General features: G+C 34.8%; 1 protein-coding gene and 1 pseudogene across 1 annotated transcript in view; one reads left to right on the forward strand and one right to left on the reverse strand.

Moving 5' to 3' along the window:
• Window positions 1–27,707, reverse strand: part of Exoc4 (exocyst complex component 4) — a 787,478-nt gene that overhangs the window by 728,853 nt on the left and 30,918 nt on the right. The window contains exon 3 of the mRNA XM_076833103.2: window positions 21,953–22,147. Coding sequence (XP_076689218.2) covers window positions 21,953–22,147 — 195 coding nt within the window. The remainder of the gene's footprint in view (window positions 1–21,952; window positions 22,148–27,707) is intronic.
• Window positions 11,660–13,152, forward strand: LOC143402949 (sodium/potassium-transporting ATPase subunit beta-3 pseudogene; annotated as a pseudogene).

Raw genomic sequence — 27,707 nt, forward strand, 5'->3', positions numbered from 1 at the left:
AAGAACCTGAAATTTGTCCATACCATATTTCAAAAATATGGCATAATGAGTCTATATTGCCCAACTGTGCATGTGTTAAAGCAGACCACAACTGCTTTCTGAAAAAAAATCCAGTCTCTAGCTGTGGGAACTTCCATTAACTATAGAGAAGAACAGGTGGGCTTGTCACACCACTGCTGTAACTGAGTGCATGTGCTCCAGCCTCCAGCTCCCATCTCCACCACTGATTCTGACAACAAATTTTGAATGTACCCACTGTCACCCCAGCTGGGGCTAACCGTTACTCATGGGCCTGCACCTAAGGTATAAGGGCATATGCTCTAGGTCCCCAATGCCACTGGGGCTGCCAGAGCTAGAGGTCTACCAGAGCTTAACCCAGCAGGGAGAGGGAAGAGAGAAGGGTGCCAATTCCCCAAAGGTGGTGAAATCTAAAATTCAAGATCTATAAAGAAGAGCCTCCATTTTAAAACCCAAAAAAGAGAAATCTTAACTTTTTCATAATTGGCATTGTATTTGTTTTTGTTTTTTGTTGTTGTTGTTGTTGCTGTTGATTTTAGTTGTAGATTAACACAATACCTTTATTTTATTTATTTATTTATTTTTATGTAGTGCTGAGGATCGAATCCAGGGCCTCACACATGCAAGGCAAGCGCTCTGCCACTGAGCTACAATCCCAGCCCCTGTATTTGCTTTTGGAAGTTATTCTTCTGTGTCTTTCCTCATTATTTGTTTTTCATTATTCTACCTCATTTTGTGTTTTTTCAAATGATGGTATTTTTTTTCTTGAGATCTCTTTTCTTCTTTCTTATTTTTATTCTCTTCCTTTTTCTCTTTCTTCCTCTCCACGTTTCTTCTCCTGTCTCTTTCCTCATCCACACTTTTTTGAATCTTAATAAGGATAAATTTTCATGTCTGCATGTTTATTATTCCATTAACTTTATTTGTAAGTTATTATGTATTTTTCTCTCATTTATTTTTTATATTTCTTTCTAAATTTATGTATGTTTGCAAATATATTTCTTGATACATCCCTTCTTCATTCACATCTCTATTCCCTTTCATTCTTTCATTCTCTTCCTTTTTCTCTTTCTTCCTCTCCACATTTCTTCTCCTGTCTCTTTCCTCATCCACACTTTTTTGAATCTTAATAAGGATAAATTTTCATGTCTGCATGTTTATTATTCCATTAACTTTATTTGTAAGTTATTTTGTATTTTTCTCTCATTTATTTTTTTATATTTCTTTCTAAATTTATGTATGTTTGCAAATATATTTCTTGATACATCCCTTCTTCATTCACATCTCTATTCCCTTTCATTCTTTCATTCTTCTTTCCACAATTTTTTCTTCTCTCTTCCCTCCTCCACAATTTACCTCCTTTCTTCATACATAACAAAGTTTTAAGCACACTATCATTAATGCTCAATTTTTCAATCTGTTCCATATTATTTCCCACCCCCTTTTCTCATTTGTTAGTGGTTATAGAGATCATTATTAATAAATTGTTCATTACATGTTAGTATACGGTTTGGTCTTACATTTCTGCTGTTACTGGTAATTCAGTCTCTTCTCTCAAAGTGCTAGTGGCTGCACTTCGATTATATCGACTGGTTGCTTTGATGCATTATACCCTGAGCCCAGAGCACAGTGTAAACAGGTAACTGCTCACTAAAAACCAGGAAAGAGAAAGCCATCACGATATATATGCAAACACACACATACAAAAAAAAAAAAAAAGAATCACTGGAAACAGGTCAACAAGACACTGCCAAAAGTTCATAACTCACCAACAACGGAACCATAAACACTGAAGTAGATGAATGCCAGACAAAGAATTCAAAAAGTTGATTGTTCAAATGATCAAAGAATTAAAAGAAGAACTAAGAAATTAATTAAGGGAGAAAATATGAGATATAAAACAGCATTTCAGCAGAGATTATGAAAAATAATCAAACAGAAATCTTGGAAATAAAAAACCTCAACAATCAAATTAAAAATTCAGTGAAGAATCTCAACAACAGACTAGATTCAGCACAAGAAAGAATATCAGGGCTTGAGGAGAAGATGGATACATAAGAATATTCAATCAGTACCAAAGGAAAAAAATAAGAACCAGATTATACAAGACCTCTGGCACAATGTTAAGAAGCCAAAGTCAAGATTCATAGCTCTTGAGGAAGGAGGGGAGATAAAGACTAATAGCACTGAAAACTTATTTAGTTAAATAAACACAATGAATTTCAGAAATGTCACAAGTACTGGAGGCATTTAAAATTCCAAATAGACAGGATCAGAAAAGAACCTCTATATAATATATCATGGTTAAAATGTGAAATAATCAGGAAAAAAGAATCTTAAAAGTGGCAAAAGGGAAGCACCATGTCACTTATAAAGACAAACCTATCAGCATTCCAGATTTCTCAAGAGTGCACAGTATGATGAATTTAAAGCCCTTAAAAAAAAAAAAAAAAAAAAAACCTGCAAACCAAGACCACTATATCCATCAAAGCTATCCTTCAGAATCAAATCAGAAATAAAAGCCTTCCAATATAGGCATAAACATAAGAATCCATGACTACAAAGCCAGCATTGAAGAAGAGGCTAGAAAAAATCCACAGAAGAAAATAAAAATAACCAAGAAAATTCGCAAAAGAATAAATGTCACCAGAAGAAGATAAGCCAGTAAGAGTCAGAATTTATTCAAACATTACAAAAATTTTAATGTGACAGAAAATAACATACATATCTCTATAATATTGAATGTAAATTGTCTTAATTCTCCAATTAAAATGCATAGGATGGAAAACTGGATTAAAAAACAAGACCCAACTGTATGTTATCTCCAAGAAACACACTGCACAGGCAAAGATTTTTACAGACTGAAAGTAAAAGGATGGAAAATAATATTTCATACAAATGGAATCAAAAAGTAAGCAGGAGTAGTTACTCTCATACCCAACAAACTTCAAAACAAAATTAGAAGAAACAAAGAATATCACTACATATTGGTAAAGGGAGCAATTCAACAAGAAATAAAAAGGTTGTAAATATTTCTGCCCCAAATGTTTATGTCACTTGGATAAAAACCAACATTATCTAATGTCATTAGACAAAAATCAACAGATATAACATATTTAAACTATATTATAGATCAAATGGACTTAATAAGCATCTACAAAATAAATCATCCAACAACAGCTGAATAGACTTTTAAGCCAGTCGTTGAATTTTCTCCAAAATTGGTCATATATTAGACTACAAAGCATGTCTCAGCAAATACAGTTGAAATAACCTTTTATATCTTTTGAACCCCTAACAAGTCTAGAAATAAATATCAAAACAAACTACAGAAAATACACAAATATATAGAAATTAAACAACTCATTTTTGAATGAGTGGGTCTTTGCAGAAACTGAGGGAATTAAAAATTGTTAAAATAAAATAGAAACAAAACATATCAGAATCTGAGAATACATCACAGTTTTAAGAGGGAAATTTTAGACCCGAGTCTAAAACTGATATGGTACATAAAAATATTATAGCTAGCTGTAGTGCTACACACCTGTAATACCAGTAGCTCAGAGTCTGAGGTAGAAGTTCAAAGCCAGCCTTAGCAAAAGCAAGACATTAAGCAACTCAGTGAGAGCCCGTCTCTGAATAAAATACAAAATAGGGCTGGGGTTGTGGTCAGGTGCCCCTGAGTTCAATCTCTGGTACACCCAGTTGGGGGGGGGGGGGGGGAATCATAGAACTGCTTGTGATGTATTCTCAGATTCTTATATGTGGTGTTTCTATTTTCATTTTATTTTAACAATCTTTAATTCCATCAAATAAATAATCTAATTATGCATTACCAGGTCTTAGAAATACAAAAAGCAATATCTAATCTAGTAGAAGAAAATAAACAATAAATATTAGAGCTAACAATAACAAAATAGAGACTAAAAGAAAAACATAAAGAATGAATAAAACAAAGAACTGGTCCTTTGAAAAGATCAACAAGATTGATAAATCCTTAGGTAAACTAATTTTACTAGAGAAAGCTGCAAACTAATATAGGCAGAAATGAAAATGGAGATTTTTGAAAAGACACAATGAAATCTAGAGATTCATTTAGAGATCATTTTGAACACATGTATTCCAATAAATTAGAAAGTCTACAAGAAATTAATAAATTTCTACAACACATACAACCTACCAAAATTGAACATTAAACAGACCAATAACAGGCAATGCGATTGAAGCAGTTATAAAAAGTCTACCAAAAAAGATAAGCTCAATAACAGGCAATTTCTTAGTCTAATATTACCAGATATTTAAAGAACTAATACTAATACTCCACAATTTATTTCATGAAATACAAAGAAATGGAATGATTCCAAACTCATTCTACAAAGTCAGAATCTCCTTGACAGCAAAACCAGATAAGGACACATCAAGGAAAGAAAACTACAAACCAATATCTTTGATGAATATTGATGTAAAATTCCTTAATAAAATACTAAAAAACTGAATTCAACAACACATTAAAAAGATCATACAACATGATCAAGTTGGCTTCATTCCAGGGATGCTAAGATGGTTTATCATGTGAAAATCAATAAATGTAATATAACACACACACAGAAAGAAGGACAAAAATCACATGATCATCTCAATACATGCAAAAAAAAAAAAAAAAAAGGACTTTGCCAAAATTCCACACACCTTCATGAAGGAATAAAAGGATAGAAAAAAACTTACCTCAACATACTAAAGGTTATATAAGACAAAGCCAACATCAAACTTAGAGGAAAAACCTGAAAGCATGTCCTCTAAAATCAGGAACAAGAAAAGGATGTCCATCTCCCTACTCCTAATCAATTAGTGCTTGAAATGTGAGCCAGAGCAGTTAGGCAAGAGAAAGAAGCAAGAGGGATACAAACAGGTAAATAAAAAGTTAAATTTTACAGATTGTAAATGATATAATCCTATACTTAGAAGACACTAAAGCTTCCACAAGAAGATTTCCAGAGTTGATTTTTTAAAAAAGAAAGAAAAAGTTGACACTGTAACAGGACACAATCAACATACAAATATCAATAGCTTTTCTATACATCAATATGAATCGACTGAGAAAAAAATCAGGACAATTCCATTCACTACAGCTTCAAAGAGCAAAAAATACCTAGAAATAGACCTAAAAAAAAGAGAAAAGAAAGACCTCTTCAATGAATCACAGAACACTGAATAAAATGAAGACATCGGGGGTTGGAGTTGTAGCTCAGTGGTAGAGCACTTGCCTAGCATGTGTGAGGCACTAGGTTCGATTCTCAGCACCACATTAAAATAAGTAAATAAAATAAAGGTCCAACAACAATAATTCTCAGCACCACATAACAATAAGTTAATAAAATAAAGACGTATCAACATAGAAAAATAAGTAAATAAAATAAAAGTCCATCAAAAACTAAAAGAAACAATTTAAAAAAAGAAAACAACAAAAAATGGAAGAAATTTATATGTTCATGGATAGGCAGATTATTATTAAATGGCCATATTACCAAAAGTGATCTACTAGTTCAAAGTAATCTCCAGCAAAATACCAAAGATATTCTTCACAGAACTAGAATAAACACTCCTAAAATTCATATGAAAAAACAAAAGGCCCAAAATAATCAAACTACCCTGAGCAAAAAAAACTATGCTAGAGGCATCACAATACCCAATTTCAAATTCTACTACAGAGTCACAGTAACAAGAAAAGCACAGTACTTACATAAAACACACACACACACAGTCCAATGGGAAAGAACAAGACACAGAGATAAACCTCCAATCATCTGATTCTTGACTAAAATACCAAAAACATATAATGGAGCACCTTTAAAAAAAAAAAAAAAGATGCTGGGAAATATGGACATCTCTACATAGAAGAGAGTGATCCCTAATTCTCACACTGTACAAAAGTCAATACTAAATGGAGAAAAGACCAAAGTATAACACCAAAAACTTTGTAACTATTAGGTGAAAAAGTAGGGGAAACACTTCAACATATTATAACAGGAAACAACTTCCTGAACAAGAATCCTATAGCTCAGGAAATAATAGCAAGAATCAAATGTGGTGGCATCAAATGAGAAAACACTGCACAGCTAAGGAAATAATTTAACAGAGTGAAGAGACAACCTAGAGAATGGGACAAAAACTACACTGAGATTCCATCTCACTCCAGTCAGAGGAGAATACAAATAAAAATAAAATACGGCAAAGATGCGGGGCAAAAGGAACTCTATACGCTACTGGAAGAACTGTAAATTAAAGCACTCACTATGGAAATCTGTATAGAGGTTCCTCAAAAAACTAAAAACAGAACAAACATATGATCTAGCTATACCCTTCAGTGATATTTATCCAAAAAGAAGTCAGCATATTTTAAAAATACATACATACCCATGTTTATCACTGCCCAATTCATAATAGCTAGATAAGAAAATCAGTCTACATGTCCATTGACACATGAATGAATAAAGAAAATGTGACCTTATACACACACACACACAAACACACACACACACACGTTTTATTCAGCCACAAAGAACAAAATCATGTCACTTGCAAGAAAATGGGTGGAATTGGAGGGCATCGTGTTACACAAAATAAGCCAAACTCAGAAAAATAAGAATGTCATGAAAATAGAAGGGAGACCATTAGGATAGAGGAAGAGGATTTGTGGAAGGAAAGAGAGAAGAGTAAGGAAAGTTACTGGTCAGTGACATTGATCAAATAATTTTATATGCATGTAGAATAGATCATAATGAAACACACCATTCTGTACAATTAATATGTATAAATAAAAAAATATTATAAGGAAACTGAAGTTTTAAGAAAATACATAAAGTTGAATGAAATCAGAAAGACAGTTCATAATATAAATGAGAAATTCAGCAAAGAGGAATGTTGAAAAAGAATCAAAAGGAAATCTTGGAAATGAAGACCATAATAATATCAAATAAAAAATACTGTTGAAAGCTTGAATACCAGACACGATCCAACAGAAGAAAGAATATCTAAACTTGAAAGACAGAAAGAAGACACCTTCAAGACTTTTGAGGCATCATTAAATGAATAAATATTTGAATTTTGATAATACTTGAAAGAAAAATCAGATAAAACCTCTTTAATAAAATCATAGCCAAGAATTTCCTCAATGTAGATATTCAGGTACTGAAGGCCTATAGTCAAAACCAGAAAAGATCATCACCATGACATATTATGTTATAGTCAAACTGCCAAAATAAGAAGACAGAGAGAATTTTAAAACCCATAAGAGAAAAGCAACAAGTCACACTCAAGAAGGTCTCCTTAGATTAAGAAAAGATTTCTTAGAAGAAAGCTTACAACCAGAAAGGAGTGGAGTGACATATTCTAAGTTCTAAAAGAAAATAACAGTCAACCAAGAATACTATACACAAGAAAGTTATCACTCAAAAACAAAACAAAAAAAAAAAAAAGAGAGAGATAAAGGCTTTCAAGACAAGTAAAAAATGAAGAAATTCATCAACACCAGATGACCTACAAGAAGAGTCCTACATCCAGAAGCAAAGTAAAGGTTAAATACCAGAGTAAAAATATGTGAAAGTATAAAACTCACTGAAAGAGCATGTTCACAAACAAAAACCACAAAGGGATAAAATCTTTATCAACACAAAAAACCACCACACCTCACAGATAAACCACAAGAAAGGAAGACTGACATCAAAAGATATGCAAAACAGGGCTGGGGTTGTGGCTCAGTGGTAAAGTGCTTGCCTGGCACGTGTGAGGCACTGGGTTCAATCCTCAGCACCACATGAAAAAGAAAGAAAGAAAGGTTAAAAATATATATATATTCAAAACAAATAGAATTTTTTTAAATGTCAGGTGTAAGTCCTGTGAAAGTATAAAACTTTATACCACAATAACAACTTTGAAGGAATTAAAGATACAGAATAGATAAAAATCAAAATCCAATGATAAGCTACCATAAAAACTTTTCAGGTAAAGAACCATTTGAACCAAAAGAAAAAAGATGGGAAAAGATATTCCATGCAAATGGAAACCAAAAACAAGCAAAACTAGCCATACTTAGACAAAATACACTTAAAGACAAAACCCATAAAAAGAAATAAGGAGGGTCACTAGATAATGATGAAGGGCTCAAGTCAAGAAGATATAATGATTACAATTACAGACGCCCCTAATGCCAGAGCACCTAAATACAAAAAATTTTATAAGATGAACATTTTTAGACCTATAGAGAGAAATAGGATCCAATAAAACAATAGTCCTAATTGACAATACCCTTTCATCAATGAACAGATTATCTAGCATCCCCCTCAAAAAAATCAGAATTAAACCGTACTACAGACCAAACGAACCTAGCAAACATTTCACCTAGCTGCTACAAAATACACACTCTTTTGATCAGCACATTTAACATTCCATAGAGTAGATGATCTATTATTATACCACAAAACCAGACTCAACAAATTAAAAATAAAAACTCAAAAACATGTCATATCAGGTATCTTTTCAGACCACAATGCAATAAAACAAGAAAGAAACAAAAACATCTTCATGGATACTAATCAACATGCTATTAAATAACACACTGATAGTCAAAAGGGAATTTGAAAACTTTCTTGAAACAAATGAAAACAAAAACACAGCTTACTTAAACAAGGGATATAGTCAAAGCAATTCTATGAAGGATTATAGTAATAAACACCTACACTGCAAAAATAGAAAGATATAAAATTTTTAAAACTGCCAGTGTATCTTAAAAACCTAGAAAAGCAAGAATAAGCCAAACTCAAAATTAGTACATAAAAGAAATAACAAAGACAAAAGCAGAAATGAGTGAACTAAAGAAGAAAAATAGAGCAATACAGAAAAGATCAAAGAAATTGAAAAAAAAATTTAAGGATAAACAAAATGACCAAAACTTTAACTAGACTTTTCAAGGGAAAAAAAAGACCCAATAATAAAATTAGAAATGAGAAAGCAGACATCACAACTGTTACCACAAAAATATGAAGGATCATAAGGAACTGTTATTATAAACAACTGCACCAACAAATTGGAAAACCTACAAGAAATGGTTAAATTTCTGGACATATGTAACTTAAAAAAATAAAAACATGAAGACACAGAAACCCTAAGCAGACCAATAACAAGTATTGATGATGAATAAAGCCTCCCAGAAAAGCAAAGTCCATGACCAGATGGCTTCACTGTGGAATTCTACTGAACTTTCAAGAAGAACTAATTCCAATTCTTCTCAAACTGTTCAAAACCAAAAAATAAAAGCAAGGGAATTCTAAACTCATTCTACAAAGCCAGCACTGTAGATACTAAAACTAGGACTCAACAAAAAAAGAAAACTATGGACCAACATCTCCAAAGAACATAATGTAAAAATTCTCATCAACTTACTACCAAATTAAATCCAACATAACATCAAAAACATCATTCATACCCTGGTGCAGGGATGTGGAGGCAGGAGAATGGCAACCTAGTGAGGTACTGAGCAACTCAGGGAGACCCTGTCTCTAGATAAAATATTTTTATAAAGGACTGGGGAGTGGTTTGTGACTAAGCACCCTTGGGATCAATCCCTGGTACCCAAAACATTAACAAGAACAAAAAATATCATTCATCATTCATCACGATTAAATAGGATTTATTCCAGAGAAGCAAGTATGATTCAATGATTCAACACACATGAATCAATAAATATGATATATCAACAAAATGAAAGACAAAAATCATATGATTGTATCAATATATACATAAAAATACTTATTAAAACTCAATATCCTTTCATGAACAACAACAAAAAAAAGGCTGAACATATTGGGTATACAAAGAATACAATTCAACATAATAAAGACTATTCACAAGAATCCATGGCCAACCTTATAATGAATAAAGTCTCTGACATTGGGAAAAAGATAAAGATGTCTGCTCTCACAAGAAATCACAACTAAAGTAATGAGACAAAAGAAGGAAATAAAAGGAATACATATAGGAAGGGAGAAGTCAAATGATCCCTATTTACAGATGACATGATTCTATATAGAGAGAAACCTCAAGTTTCTACCAAGAGAATATTAAAATTGATTTTAAAAAATCAGTTACCAAATTAAAACAATAACATATAAAAATCAGTAACATTTTATATACCAATAATATATTTCTGAAAAAGAAATCATGAAAGCAATCCCATTCACAACAGCTACAGAAAAATAAAATACCAAGCAATAAATCTAACCAAGAAAATAAAAGACATCTACAATCAGGGAACAAACTAATGAAAGAAATTGTGACAAAAACAAATACTTCACACATTCATGGTATGAAAAAATTAATATTGTTACAATGTCCACACCACCCAAAGCAATTTACAGACTCAACACAATCCCCATCAAAATATCAATGACTAGAAAAAAATTCTAAAATTCGTATGAAAGCACGAAAGACCCAAAATAGTTAAAAAAACAAGCTTGGACAGAAAGAACAAAAGTAGTGACATCATAAGACTTGGCTTCAAAATATACTTTAAAGCTATAGTAATCAAAACAGCATGATACTGGCATGAAAACAGACACAAAGGGCAATGGAACAGAATAGGGTGCCCAAAAATAACCAATGCATTTACAACCAATTTATTCTAGACAAAAGCACCAAAAACATACACTGGAGAAAGGAAAGCATCTTAAATAAATACTAATGGGAAAAGTGGGTAATCACATGTGGAATATTGAAAGTTGACCCCTATTTCTCATGCTCTATAAAAATCAATTCAAAATAGATCAAAGACCAAAATGTAAAAACTGAAACTAAGAAACTACTAGAAGAAATATTTCAAGATATCAGTATAGGCACAAATTTTTGGAAAAATCACCAAAGCATAGGAAACAAAACCAAAGAATAGACAAGTGGGACAATAACAAACTAAGAAGCAAGCTTCCACACAGCAAAGGAAACAAAGAGACACATAAACAGAAAAAAAAAAAAAATTATGGAGCTCTGCATTTAACAAATGATTAATATCAAGAACATATAAGAAAACCAAGGGCTGGGGATGTGGCTCAAGCGGTAGTGCGCTCGCCTGGCATGCGTGCGGCCCAGGTTCAATCCCCAGCACCACATACAAAGATGTTGTGTCCGCCGAAAACTAAACAATAAATATTAAAATTCTCAAAAAAAAAAAAGACAAAACTCAGTAACAAAAGAGCAAATAACCTAATTTAAAAATAGGCAAGTGATCCATGAATACAGTTTTCTCAAAAGAAATTCATAAACATGGTATATAACACAGTGGTGGAAAATGCACAAGGCCCTGGGTCCAATATCTAATACTAGGAGTTAAAAAGAAAAGAAAAAAAAAAAGGAGAAAGAAAGAAATGATCATCATCATAATTAATACTTAGGGAAAACCAAGTCAAAACCATAAGCTATATCTCACCCCAGTTAGAATGACTATTTAGGAAAAAAAAAAGTACACATACAATTATACACACACACACACACACATGAACAGACACACAATGTGCTAGCTAGGATGTGAACAACTCTCTTAAAAACCATTGGTGGACCGCCCGGCCCGGCGCGGCGCAGTCGGCTCAAGTGCTCCCGGTGAGGAGGAGGTGTCCTCGGCTGTGCCGCCCTCCGCCGCCGTCGCCGGGCTGCGCCGCTAGAGCCGGGACGCGCCTCCGCGCTCCTCGCCGCCTGCACCCCAGCGGCCGCCGCTCCCCTCGCCGTCCGCACACCCACCATGACGAAGAATGAGAAGAAGTCCTTCAACCAGAGCCTGGCCGAGTGGAAGCTCTTCATCTACAACCCGACCACCGGAGAGTTCCTGGGGCGCACCGCCAAGAGCTGGGGTTTGATCTTGCTCTTCTACCTAGTTTTTTATGGGTTCTTGGCTGCACTCTTCTCATTCACAATGTGGGTTATGCTTCAGACTCTGAACGATGAGGTTCCAAAATATCGTGACCAGATTCCTACTCCAGGACTTATGGTTTTCCCAAAACCAGTGACTGCGTTGGAATATACATTTAGTGTATCAGATCCAAGTTCCTATGAAGGGTACGTTAAAGACCTTAAGAAGTTTCTAAAATCATATTCTGGAGAAGAACAGAGTAATCTCAAAAACTGTCCTGATGGAGTTCCTTTTGAACAGAAGGGTCCAGTTTATACTGCATGTCAGTTTCCTCTTGCCTTACTCCAAGATTGCAATGGTATAGGTGATCCTGATTTTGGCTATTCCACAGGAAAACCTTGTATTCTTGTAAAAATGAACAGAATAATTGGATTAAAACCCGAAGGAGATCCAAGGATAGAATGTGTTCCAAAGGATGGAAGCACAGCAATTGTAGAAACATATCCTAATCTTGGAGTTATAGAATTAAAGTATTTTCCATATTATGGGAAAAAACTGCATGTGGGATATCTGCAGCCATTAGTTGCTGTCCAGGTCATCTTTGGATCTAATAGTACCAGGAATGAAGTAACAGTTGAGTGCAAAATTGATGGATCACCCAACCTAAAAAACCAGAATGATCGTGACAAGTTTTTGGGACGAGTTGTGTTCAAAATTATAGCACGTGCATAGTATGTGTAGGATGTCTCCACAGAATAAATGTTGTGTTGTCTGTCTTCATTTTGCATCAGCTGGACCTGCCATTCTAGAATTAAGAGACCACCTTGGAGAAGGTGTGTGGTACATGACACTGGGGTGACATCATAACGTGCTTCCAGATCATAGTGTTCAGTGTCCTCTGAAGTAACTGCCTGTTGCCTCTGCTGCCCTTTGAACCAGTCCATTCGCCTGATAGGGACCAGTGAACACCTGATTCTGAACACGTAGAATGGGGTCTTGCCCTCTTTTTATGTGGTTTAATTGCCAAGTGTCTAAAGCTTAATGTGCTGTGCTATGTAAATATTTTATGGATTTAACACTGGTTAACTGTCATATTTTGATGCCAACAAAGTTTTAGGGATAAAATGGTACCTGGCCAACATCAAGTGACTTTATAGCTGCAAGCAGTGTGTGTGGAGAAGTTCTGTATGTGAGGAGGAAAAAAAGAAAATAAAAGTGGATCTAAAAGTAAAAAAAAAAAAAAACCATTGGTGGAAACATAAATTAGTAACACCACTATAGAGAACACTATAAAGTTTTGTCAAAAACCATGTGAGCATGTGCTTACAGTTCTAGATACTTGAAAGGTTAAAGCAGAAGGTTCTCTAGAGGCAAGGAACTCCAGGTCAGCCTGGGCAGCATAGCAACATACATTTTTTTTTATTTTAATTTGTTATATATGAGAACAGAATGTCAATAGAGTACAATTTTTCATATCTCTGGTTGTACACAAAGTAGAGTCACATCCTTCGTGTCTTCATACATGTGCTTAGAGTAGTGATGTCCATTGTATTCCATCGTCTTTCTTACCCCTATACTCCCTCTTTTCCCCTCCCTCCCCTTTTCCCCTTTGCCCTATCTAAAGTTTACTTAATCCTCCCATCCCTCCCCCTGCCCCTGCAGCATATTATGAATCAGCATCCTTAAATCAGAGAAATCATTCAGCATTTGGTTTTTGGGGATTGGCTAATTTCACTTAGCATTATATTCTCCAATTCCATCTGTTTATCTGCAAATGCCATGATTCTATCTTCTTTTAATAATGAATAATAGTGTATGTATACCACATTTTCTTTATCTATTCATCTATTGAAGGGCATCTAGGTTGGTTCCACAGTTTAGTTATTGTGAATTGTGCTGCTATAACACTGATGTGGCTGTGTCCCTGTGGTATGCTGTTTTTAAGTTCTTTGGGTATAGTCCAAGGAATGGGATAGCTGAGTCAAATGTTGGTTCCATTCCCAATTTTGCAAGGATTCTTCATACTGCTTTCCATATTGGCTGCACCAATTTGCAGTCCCACCAGCAATGCATGAGTGTGCCTTTTTCCCCATATCCTCGCCAACACTTATTATTGTTTGTATTCTTAATAGCTGCCAGTATGACTGGAGTAAGATAAAATCTTAGAGTAGTTTTGATTTGCATTTCTCTAAATGCTACAGATGTTGAACAATTTTTCATACATTTTTTGATTGATTATATATCTTCTTCTGAAAATGCCTGTTCAGTTCCTTGGCCCATTTATTGAGATATTTGTTTTTGTTTGTTTGTGGGTTTTTTGTTTTTTGTTTTTTTTTTTGGTGTTAAGATTTTTAGTTCTTTATATATTCTAGAGATTAGTGCTCTATCTGACGTGCATGTGGTTAAGAATTTGTTCCCAATTAGTAGGTTATCTGTTTACCTCACTGATTGTTTCTTTTGCTGAGCAGAAACTTTTTACTTTGATGCCATCCCATTTATTGATTCTTGATATTAACTCTTGTGCTATAGGAGTCATATTAAGGAAGTTGGGGCCTAATCCAACATGATGGAGATTTGGGCCTACTTTTTCTTCTAATAGACACAGTGTCTCTCATTTAATTCCTAAGTCCTTGATCCACTTTGCGTTGAGTTTTGTGCATGGGGAGAGATAGGAGTTTAATTTCATTTTGTTGCATATGGATTTCCAGTTTTCCCAGCACCATTTGTTGAAGAGGCTGTCTTTTCTCCAATGTATGATTCTGGCACCTTTGTTAAATATAAGATAACTGTAATTATGTAGGTTAGTCTCTGTGTCCTCTATTCTGTACCACTGCTCTACAAGTCTATTTTGGTGCCAATACCATGCTGTTTTTGTTACTATTGCTCTTTAGTATAGTTTAAGGTCTGGTATAGTGATGCCACCTGCTTCACTCTTTTTGCTAAGGATTGGTTTAGCTATTCTGGGTCTCTTATTTTTCCAAATGAATTACATGACTGCTTTTCCTATTTCTATGAGTAATGTCATTGGGATTTTGATTGGAATTGCATTAAATCTGTATAATGCTTTTGCTAATATGGTCATTTCGACAATATTAATTCTGCCTATCCAAAAACAAGGTAGATCTTTCCATCTTCTAAAGTCTTCTTTAATTTCTTCTTTTAGCCTCCTGTAGTTTTTGTTATAGAAGTCTTTCAACTATTTCGTTGATTCCCAGCAAGAAATATTTCTAAAAAAACAAAATCTACTATATGATCCAGCTATCCCACTTCAGTGTATATACTCACAGGAAATGATGCCAACATATAAGAGCAATACTTTCATGCTTATGTTTATTACTGCACCATTCACAATAGCTAAGCTATGGAATCATGCAGGTCAGGAGACAAATGGATAAAGAAAATGTGATGTATATACACAATGGAATCAGTCATAAATAAGAATGAAATTCTATCAATTTCAGTCAAATGAGTGGAATTGGAGAAGATTATGGTTAGGGAAATAAGGCAGACACAAAAAGACATAGATTCCATACTTTCCCTCATATGTTGATAGCCACAAGTTGATCTGGATATAAAACAGTGGTTACTAGAGGATGGGAAATGGGGAGGCAGAGAGAGGTTGGACAATAGTACCCAAATACCATCATATTGATAAATAAGACCTAGTGGTTCTGTAGCACTGTGGAATGACTAGAGCTCATGATAACCTATTATATATTTTACAAATAACTAAAAGACAAGGGCTCAATGGCTCCAAAAGCAAAGCAATGAAAAGGTGATAGAAATGCTACTTACCATGATTTAATCATTACATATTGTATATAACATGTATTGAGTATCACACAGTAGCCCATAAATATGTACAAATTAAATAATAATCATTACAATAAAGAGTTGGACTGGTCTTTACTGCATTCAAGTAATGTGCATGTTGAGCCAAAAAGAAAAAATCAAGAATGCTTAACTAGCCCTAAAATATTTCACCTAGCCCTACTTCAACCATTTTACTAGCTCTATGTAAATCTACCTCCAGATCAGTTTTTGAGAATATAACATGGTAGCAATCACCATATTCTTTCCTACCAATAAAAAAACAAAAATTATAAATAACATTTTGAGAATTTACTATATATTTTATGAATACTTTATGTATAAGGTTTAATATCTCATTTAATCCTTCAACAACCTTTAGTGGTATATATTATTCTTAACTTCAACTTTCAGCAAGGATAAATGGCCACAAGGGCCACAAGTCCACTAATGTGCAGAGTCAAAGTGGGGATTCAAGCAAAGGTCCACCTAACCCAAACTAAGACCCATGATAATAATCCACATTACCCAACAACCGCTAAGGATCTTATAAACTGAAAATACTACAAATACTCTTAATTTTATTATGGGGTTCTAGAAAATTATTTAATTCATTATCCCAGACACAATCATCTTTTCAGTATGAGTGAAAGAAATCATTCCACCACACCATTCTTTCAGGAAAGTATTCTGGGATCCTCTGGGAAGAAGGCAGCTACATAAATATGTTATTACTATAATTATCATAATAATCCTTATCTGACTGTATAGCTATGGATTCCTATTTTGAAGACATATAAATAAAGGAAAATGATTAAAAGACATTCAAAATCTCTATAATCTTAGGAAGGCTTAGAAATGAAAAATTTATTTTAGTCACAAGTCTTGTGACTGTCAGCTAAAGTGCTTCAAAACTACTCACACTGGCTTGGTTTCCACTGATTGAATGCAATTATGAATTGACTTCTATGGGCTGATAAATCAGAACTTGTGTAAGTGGTTTTCAAAGCTCTCTGCAATCTTGGTATGATACAGATTTCTACACGTAAATTTTCTTTGAGAAAAAAAGTTTATAAAAATATTAACTATCACAAAATACCTTCCTGGCTAGCTTATACCACTGGGAAGAGGCCACTATTCTTATATTAATAATTCTTCCAGAATTAATCAGTCATTGTACATTAGAACCAGCAGCTGGAGTGTTTTGAGTGATAATGAAACCTGTAACAAGGCATCTTCAGCCGTCTTTTCAAGACAATAAGGGAATTAAAATTTCAATTTAAATGCAGAGGTTTGAAACACGCTTCACTGGCAAAATTACTTCAATTAATGTGAGTGGAATACAAAGGACAGACTGCAGAAATGTGATGCAGCAACCAGAAATTATGTCATTAATGTGCTTGCATCAACCCAGTACAATGACTGCAAAGGTCTAATTTAAACCGTACATATCACAAAGCTACAGGCTACAATATTAATCAAGTCTCTGATTTCAATGTGACGGATACAGGCTTCTTGTTGGATCACTTCTAGCTTTTCATAAGCCAACAGCAGCTGTTTACCTTGAAGAAGGAAACAAAAGGCCAGACCTATTTGCAGACATTCCCTGTCATGACAATTTAATTATTTTATGCAATACTTGGGTTATCATATCAAAAGAAGAAATAAATATCCACCTAGAAGCCAAGCCTATAGCTACCAGGCCAGTCTGATGGTGAAACGAGAACAGCAGGAGCTGGCAAGAGCCAGGGGTCACCACTGATTTATTTACTCTAGAATATTAACCCATACTGAGTAGAGATCAAATTACTACATATCTGCATCTGCACCTGCCTAAAATGAAAATGCAAAATCTCAGACAAACAAATCCAAGGAAATTAGGGGGTTTTAAAAGACTAGATTGTTTTGTCATTACTTTCCACCAAGGTCTTTTAGCAAAGATTTCCATTTGGACCCTTGAGATTCCTTAAGTAGATTTTTACTTTGAATGGCACATAAACATGGGCAAAGAAAATGTGATCGTTTTTTATATGAAGTCCAGTGAAAGAGCATTATTAACCTTATTCTTCACTCTTATATATAAAAGACCACGTTGAAGAATACTTCCAACCTTTTAGGCACACTTTAAATCCTACCTCCATGAAATCTTTGTGATTGAGATATTCAAATAATTGCTTATTTGGAACATGCCAATCCCTCAGATCATGCAACAAATACCACATCTGAAAAATGGCAATAATATTAAAGCCTTATTTCTTATTAAGTTATGGAGAGCATTAAATGAATTAACAAATTATAACATACATATTAGCTAAATATATATTAGATGTTATAATTGTTGTTATTCATTTAAATATTAATAAGAAGAATGGTCAGAAACAAGATGTTTATTTTTTAAAAAGAAAGAAAAAACCCACTAACCAGAGAAGCAAAAGCATACCAGAGCTCCTAGAACAGAAACACCTTTCACTCCACTAGTATTAAAGATTTTCACATAGTTACTCATTTTGGCTAACAATTTGTGAACTCTGACCACATGGACTGCACTATGCTAGGCACAGGGCAGACAAAAATAGATAAGAACCAGCCCTACCTTCAATGACCTACCACAAAAACAAAATCAATTATATTATAATGAATAACACAATGGTTAAGGAAACATTAAAAAAAGCATCTAAGTGTTTGAGACTTTCAGAGAGCCGATAAAATCTTAGAGAATATGTCACCATTTTCCAGGGAGACAGAATTGTGAATCATGTCAGGAAAAAACATGGTCAATTAAATAAGAAACATCTATCCGATCCTTATATACCAGCAATGAATAACTAGAAACTATTATTAATAAAGAACTATCGTTTTTTAAAAGCCTCAAAAAATATGATACCCAGATTAAATCCATCAAAATACACACAATATTTCTAAAGACATAACTAAGCACTATTAAAGGCTATTAAACAAAGTCTTTAATAAATGAGGCACATCCAATTAACGGACAAGAAGCCTCAATATTGCTAACATAGAAATTCTCTTCATTTTAATGAAAATCCTATCACACTTTTTGTGGAATTCAACAAGTTGGCACTGAAATTGCTCTGGAAGAGTAAAAGGTAAAGAACAGCACATACAGAAAGTGAATGACTTCACTTCCTGTCAGGATGTATTATAAAGTTGCAATAATTAAATCAGCGTGGTTTGGTGGAGGTATGAGACCAAATTGAATAAAATAAAGAACCTGGAATCACATCTAAGCATATGTGAAAATTTGGCGTGTGACAAAGAGAATTATAAATCAGTACAAACATGATTCAATAAAGAGTCTGAGCCTATTGGCTATTCAGAAGAAAAATAAAATTAGATCCATAGATCATACCATATAGAAAATGGTCTTTGGAAAGATTAAAGAAGAGAACACAGGAACTAAAAAGAATAAATTTTAAAAAGATCTTTAAAAAAGAGAATATAAGAGTTCATCTTTGAGACATTGGGATGAAAAAACATTCTTAAAACAAAAGCACCTAATATAAATGAACAAGATTGAGAAACTTCATGGCATTAAAATTTGTTTAATTTTCTAACAAAAGACACCACAAACAAAGTAAAAAGATGAATCACCAACTGGAAGAAGATATTTATAATCCACCTGCTGACAAAGGATTAGTATCCAGAATATATAAACAACTGTAAATAGGAAGAAAAAGGAACAAAACTTCTGGGAAACATACCATATGCACTCACCCTGTTGTGAAGGCAACTATGGTTCCTTCCCACCCCAATTTCCACCACCCTAACCACATGATTTTGATTAAACCCGATGACCATGGTACCCAAACTGGCTCAACCTAAGTCTCAATTATTTAACTATGAAAAGATATTATTTTCTTCTGCAAAGCAATCTTTGCAATTTGATCCCATGTTTTTCAATTAGGAACAAAAGGTTATTTTCTTATGAAAAGCTGAAAAGATGTAGACTATAGCCTATATCACTTCTCCCGCACACCCACACCCTTTCATACATGTGGAAGAGATCAGCCTACAGTAGAACAAGAAAACATGCAGAGAGAACATACAGTGACATTTCATTATATATTTTTAGCAGATTGGTTACATATGCCAAGCAGTTCTTTGCACTTATGTTAGTGCCAGTTTAGATCTTCATGTTCTCCAAAGGCCATGTGTTGAAGGGTTGGTCCCCAGTCTGTAACCCTATAGGGAGATGGTGGAACCTTTAGGAGATGGGATCTAGTAGAAAGAAATTAGGGCATCAGGGGTATGACCCTGTAGGGGATACTGGAACCCAACCCCTTCCTCTTTCTTTGCTTCCCAGCTGCCATGAGGCGACAGCTTCCTCTGTCACCTATTCCTGCAATTATATACTGCCTCTCCACAAGCAAAGAAGGAATGAACCTTCGCAAACTGCGAGTCAAAATGAGCCTTTATATTCTTATGAGCTAATTTACCTCAGCTATTTTAAACAATAATTGGAAAGCTAACTAATACAGCATTGAATTTCTACAACTTATGGCCAATAATTTAATGAAGTTATATAATGAAGTCCTGAAGAAAAATATGTCAAAAAGGGAGGAGGGGAGTATATCCATAATTCATTAGCCTTTAAGTAAATAAATTAGCCCTTGAGTAATAAGACCAAAAAACAAAAATTTGAAATCCTAAAATGAACATAACCCAGAAATATAGTCGAGCAACTATTTCAATACATGGCACTTACATAAATGCAGGCCTACTCCCAAATAATCATGATGCAAATGGATGTATATATGCTTCACAAATATGTATGAATTTATCTGTTGCAATTGCCGTTTCTTAATAATTTAGCACAACACTAAAGCTGAAAAGTAATTTTTTTCTGTCAGACAACCTAGAGTCATTATTAAGATGTCACTTTAAATAAGATGCTGGAAACAACCAATTCTCTTGCCACTCCCCAGAGCAAACCACTATTAACCTTCTTCCCCTGTGGAAATTGACCAGGCAGTCCATTCAGAACCAGGTTTTAATATATGATAGCACTTCTCAAACTTTGGTTATGACATTACCTTAAAAACTTATGAAACACTTTTAGCAAAACCCTTCTTGGAAGTCTAAATTAGTTGGAACCACTTAGAACATTGCCTTCAAATTCCCACCAATTTCCCTTAGGGATTTTTTTTCCAGTGTAACAGTGAAAGTAATCTGATAAAACAAAGAAAAAAGTTTTCACTTCTTGAGGAAAAAAGTAAATGCAGTCAATCTGCTGCTGAGAACTTCTGTAGTACTCAGCCAACTTTGAGCAGTAAAAGTGGGTGTTTACACATGTAGAATGGGCAGAAGATAGAGCCGCCCTCTGTAAGAGCCACAGGCCCTGGAAAAGTTAGATTACTTGGGAGCAAAATCTGCATTTCTATTTTTTATTCATCTGCTTGACACTCACCAACAACCACAATCTCCTCAGAACTTTCATACAGTCAAAAAACAGCAAAACTTAGCCGGGCGTAGTGGTGCACACCTATAATCCCAGAGGCTCCGGAGCCTGAAGCAGGAGGATCTCGAGTTCAAAGCCAGCCTCGGCAAAAGCAAGGCACTAAGCAACTCAGTGAGACCCTGTCCATTAAAAAAAAAAAAAAAAATGCAAAATAGGGCTGGGGATATGGCTCAGTAGTCGAGTGCTCCTGAGTTCAATCCCTAGTACCCCCCACCAAAAAAAATAGCAGACCTTAATGGACTATGATAGAGGCTAAAAGCTAAGTTGTAAAGGGCTTCTGTTTAACTTCTAGGAATCATCTCAAAAAAATTATTTTCTTTCTTATCAATTGAAAATTTAAAAAAAAAAAAGCCCTAATGTAAAAATTCCTTAAATACTTTGTGGAGAACCAGGTTTATAAATCTTTGTAAATTCTATGTCATACATATTTTATTCCTTAAAATGAGATTCATTATCTTCCTCTAAAGCTAAAAAGAACACCTCTCATTACCATTCCAACATGATTTAAATACTGGTTTCTTTCCATTATATTTCTGGCTATTGTTCCAAAGGTAAAAAATAACAATCATCTACCATTTCAAACACTGAAATTAGGAAGAGAACCAGCCAGGCTTCACATGTGAGGGCCAGTGAATCCTAAGAAGGCATTGTGTAATGTGCTGCATGCATTACAGGATTCACAGGAAACAAAAAAGAGTACTTTTAAGATAATTTATCTTAGCAGAAATGACCCTTAGAACAGGCTGTTCTCTTACCAGCATGTCAGTGGCACTGAGATAGTGCTTGCTGGCCATGCACTGTTCCAGCTTTTGAGGTACTTGCTTGATGTTCTCGATTTCATCTAGCAGGTTCAGGACATGCTTATGTTCAATTCCTTCAATCCACAGTTTCCGAAGTTCATCTCGTTTGCAGTGCAGTAACATCTTGCACGAAAGAAGATTCTCTTTTACCTACAATAAAACAGATTCAGTCTTGAGCCAGTCTAAACCCATAATCTAGTTAGCATTCCTCAGTGGTTCCACTATGCAAAACAGTTTCTAATTCCCACTCCCACTTATTTCCCTTGGTTGGTCTGCTTACAAAATTCCAATCCTGGTTTTAACACTGACTCACTTGGGTGCATCTCTACCTCTTTGTGCCTGTATTTTCTCTACCATGAAATGAGAAAACTACTCCTAACATACCTTTGAATGAATCTAGAAATAATTACTACAACTATAAAGCACTCTGAAAATATAAAGCACCACATAAATGTTAATATATATAAAAAAGGAATAGTTAATGTAAGTCCAAAGCCATTATTCCTTCTCCAATCCTCCTTGTAGACATCTGATTCAGCGGATAGGTCACTTGTTCCATGCTTCTAACTCTACAATTTTGGGCAAATTTACAAGTAAGGAGCTGAGTGCTCTTCTCAATTGCCTACAATAAAAATAACCCACTTCTAGAAACGAATAGGTACATCCAGAGATAATCTTAAAATTAAAGAACATACCAAGGATTTTTTGCCTTTATATTCTGAAAATCAGATATTAAATAAGATAGTCTCCAGCATTCTGTAGGTCTGTCCAGTGTCCTGACTAGCATAGGCACAACACGACAAAATTAAAGGACAAGGACTGGAATGGGGGGAGGGGGAATCAAAATACACATGGTAAGAGTAAGGGTTTTTCAATTGATTTATTTATTTCAATTAGGTACATATGACAGCTGAATGCATTTTGATTCACTGTGCACAACTGCAGCACAACTTTATACTTCTCTGGTTGTACACAAAGTAATGTCACACCATATGTGCAGTCATACATGTACCTAGGGTAATAATGAAGAGTAAGTCTTTATTTTGTGCCCTGATTTCTTACAACATGGAAAAAAAAAATTTTAAATCGAGACCTTTGACCATTCATAAAACTGCTTTCATATACTTTTAACAATCCTCATATATTTTATTTAAATTAAAATTCAGTATGTATTTATAGTTTTGTCCCTTATTTGTTTGAGCTAAAATTTTTATGCCTGACTGCATCTCAAGTGTACCATGAGATGAGTTTAGACAAATGTATATGGTTATATGACCAAACCTTCATCAAGATGAGGCATTTCCATTACCCTGGAATATCTGCCACGTTTTTGACAACTAAAAAATCTGCATTCCTCTTCTGCAATATTTGGTGTGTGTTCATGTACATATTCACTGACCCTATAGTTCTGTGGTTACAAACTAAATTTCCACATTTTTCTAATAAGCACAGAAAATATGAAGATAGAATGCTAAGATTAAAATGTTTCTTGAGGAAGATCCTAATCCATTTCTGTAAGCCCAGGATAATACCTAAATCATATTTATATGATACTCTCCCATGTTTAAAAACAAAAATTTCTTTTGATGTCCCAAGATAGACATGGTAAAATAAGTGTTAATAATTTGGAGGGGGGGCGGTCACAGACCCCTTGAAAAATCTAATAGAAATGGCTCCCATTTTCTTTATTCCTTCCTGCAATCTCACCAAAGTAAAGGCAAAGAAATTCTTTCTTAAGCAAAGAACATCAAGAAAAGAGAAGAGAGGAAGTAACCGCAAATAAGAGATAGCAATAGAATTCTAGAAGATGGATGGTGTGGGCAACTGAATTATCAAACCAGAGAAATCTGAACACCTCAGCCTGGACTGAGAGTTTGTACCAATGAAAAAAGGCACCAGGTATTCAGAACGCAGAAGTTCAGAGTTACAGCTTTCTATAGGAGTACTTGAAGGGCCAAACTCCCATCAAGCTACCCAGACAGGTAATTCCTTTCCCTCACACTGGCCATTCTGGAGAGACTGAATTAGAAAGGATTTGAACCAGGCTGAGGGGAAGGCATGAGATGCTGGACAGAGAGCCAATTGGACAGCATGCTCCTCAGCACCTCTGGACCCTCTACCTTCTTCAGGGATCTGGCTTTAATTAACAGAAGCAGCTCAACTTTCAACCCCAACGCAGGAAATTTATGATTTTCCCAGGAAAGTGTCCCAGTCCAAGTAAAAAGACCTGTATAATAGTGACAACTAAGGTTTCACTGAAGAAACCACCAAGTACCTGCCCAATCATCAAGCACAAATCCCAGAATATGCTCTGTGCTTCTAACCAGCTCCCTCCCTCTTGCAGACAAATGGTTAGTTTAAGGTTACCATTCAAGGAAAGCATGCAGAATGGACAGACAAGCATCTAAACAAGCAAAAGAAAGAAGTACTGGAAGGAATGGAGGAACAGAAACTATGCAGGAAACAGAATTTAAAAAAAAAAAAAAAACTATAATTAACAGCCTGAGGAAAAATAAGAGACATTATTACATAAAACAGCAAAACAAGACAGGTGCTACAAAAGTTTTCAGAAAATTAAAAACAACTCTTAGAAATTTAATTACAGAAATTTTTAAATTTAATAGAAAGGATGGAAGACATCCTTGAAGAACTCTCCAAACAGAAACATATATAAATATACATCAAACAACAGGTAAGAGATAAAAGAAAATGAGGAGATTGGCCTAAAAGTCCAATATTTGCCAAACGGGAGTTCCAGGAAGAGGAAAACGAGAATAGTGGAGAAAAGGCTAATAAAATTTTACTAAAAATTTTCCCAGAACAAAAAACATGAGTTCTCAAACTGAAAACGCACATCAAGTGCTCAGGGGAATGGAGTGAGAAAAGACCCCACCCAGGACACATCATCCTGAAGTCTAAGAACACCAGGGATAAAGAAACAATCTAAAAGCTTTCAAAAGGAAAAGGGGAAAGCAGGACCTATACAAAGGTGTGAAAATCAGAATGACATCAGACTGTTCCCAACTGCAAGACTAAAAGCTATAATACAAAGAAACATTATACCTTCAAAATTCTGAGAGAGGATTCTTTCCCAGAAAAACAATCTACCCAACATGAGGAAAGAATAAAGACATTTTCAGACATGCAAGCTCTCAAAAAGTGAATATTGCATGTACCAGGCCCCAGCACATTTCTAAACAATGTGCTCTCCCAATACACGAGACTAACAGAAGAGAAGAAACATGGGATTCGGGAAAGGGTAAAACTATTGTAGAACTCAGGCAACAGGAGTATCCATTCGCTAATTCCAGAGAAAACAAAAACAGCAACAAAACTACACAAGAGAAAATGTAATTATCGTGTGCAACTTGAAAGTAAATATTTATGTAGTTCTAACAAGGTAAGCACTGATAATTTAACCAAAACCAGGATAAAACTTCTATATTTAGAGAGAATGAAGGAGAAGATGTAATAGGCTGGGGAAAGGAGGAAGGACTAAGTCCTCATCCTCCATAGCTAAAAGTCAACATACAAGATCCCAAAGAGAAAACGCAAGAAAAAATAATGTGAGCAAACTAATAAAAACAGAAAGACCTGTGGGGCCTGTGGATTAGAAGAGTAGTCAGTGCCTCTGAAGCACTGGAACTGGGAATGTGGTAGGATAAAGTAGGGGAATCCTGGCATCTATCACCATTTCTGGTTTTGACTTTTAAACATCTATCTCAAGGCCATTTCTTCTTGAAGTTATTGGTCACTGGATTAAGAACTTCAGCTATTAAACTCATTTTAACTTAGTTAAGATCTTTTAGAAATGGACTTCTGATATTCTACTCATATCCTTGGTTCTCTTAGTCTCAGCTTTTTCTTCTATGTAATGGTCACCATGGAAGTAGTAAAAAATAAATTTTATGTCATACAACACTCAACTAGGCTCCTGATAAATTTTATGTCATACAACACTCAAATAGGCTCCTGATAAATTAACAAACCATCAGTAAAGCTTGGCAAACTCCTGTATGATTGGGAAAAGACCATTATGGCATTTCACACTAGCATATATACAATGTTATTCACTCACTTTTTACTTCTTCACACTACCTGGAAGGAAAAATGAAAAGCAGAACTTTTCAGGACAAGTGGGCAGAAGGCAACACAGGCATCAGACTGCACAGAAAATGAACATCACCAAAATTATTCCCTAAACTGAGGTAACACGGGTGCAAACATAAGCCACAAGAACTTTTATTACAAATTATCCAGAGTCTTCAGCTTTTATATTTGTACATCACAGTTAAAAAGAACTATTATTTTAAAACTGGGGGCTAGTCAGCAACAGAAAAAGAAGAATCAAAATAATCTCAAAACTACATGATAAGCAAGGCATGGGGGTGCATGTTTATAAACCCAGCAACTCAGAAAGCCAAGGCAGGAGGATCACAACTTCAAGGCCAGCCTCAGCAATTGGAGAGCTCAAAGTCAAAGGACAGCATGCTCCTCAGCACCTCTGGACCTTCTACCTTCTTCTACCTATCTTAAAATAAAAAAACAAAAAGGGCTGGGGATGTAGCTCAGTGGTAGAGTGCCCTGGGTTTAATTCACAGTAGCAAAATAATAATAATAATAATGAGGAGGAGGAGGAGGAGGAGAAGGAGGAGGAGGAGAAGGAAGAGGAGGAGGAGGAAGAGGAGGAGGAGGAGGAAAAGAAAGAGGAGGAGAGGAAGATGATGATAAACCAGGGACAGTAGTAGATGCCTAAAATCCTAATGACTGGGAGGCTGAGAAAATAGAATCACAAATTCCAGGCCAGCCTGGGAAATTTAACAAGAAACTCGGCAACTTAGCAAGACCTAGTCTCAAATAAATAATAATAATTTTTTTAAAGAGTTGGGGTAGTTCAGTGGTAAAACAATGTAAGCATAAGGATCCAGATGCAAAAGAAGGTATAAAGTATAAAGTTCTAGAACAGGCAAAACTGAATCCAATTTCAAATTCATAGTAGCTTGTCACAAGATATGGGAAAGAAGCGACTACATAGAGGCAGTAGAGAAAACTCTAGGGCAATGGTAACACGTTCAAGGATATACACACTTGCCAAATTCACTGAACTATACACTCAAAATACATGTTTTTAGTATATGTAAATTAGATATAGACAAAGATGGGGACTACAGCCATTATTAAAAAAAACAGTATGGCAGTTTCTCAAATAATTAAAATAGAACTAACTACCAGATGATACAGCAATCCCCCTAGCATGTATACAGTTCCCAACTTATCATGCTTCAAATTCACAATAGTGTAAAAGTGACACACCCTCAGGAGAAGCTATACTTTGATTTCAATCATTTACCAGACTAGCCATATGCTATATGATCCTCTGGTGATTCCAGGAAGCAGCAGCAAGATGCCATGTGATCACAAGGATAAACAGCCAATGCTCCACACTGCACTATACCAAGCTAGAATGTTCAGTAGAAGGCATGTACTAAATGCATTTTTTATTTATGGTATTTTCAATTTACAATAGGTTTATCCAGATATAATCCCATAAGCCAAGGAATATGTGTATATCCAAAGTAAATTAAATCAGTATGTCAAAGAGATACCTGCACTTCCATGTTCATTGCAGCACTACTCACAAAGGCCAAGATATGGAATCAACCCAAGTGTTCATCGAAGGATGACTGGATCAAGAAAATGTGGAATAAAT

This window comes from Callospermophilus lateralis, chromosome 1, assembly GCF_048772815.1.
Source record: "Callospermophilus lateralis isolate mCalLat2 chromosome 1, mCalLat2.hap1, whole genome shotgun sequence".
Classification (NCBI taxonomy): domain Eukaryota; kingdom Metazoa; phylum Chordata; class Mammalia; order Rodentia; family Sciuridae; genus Callospermophilus; species Callospermophilus lateralis.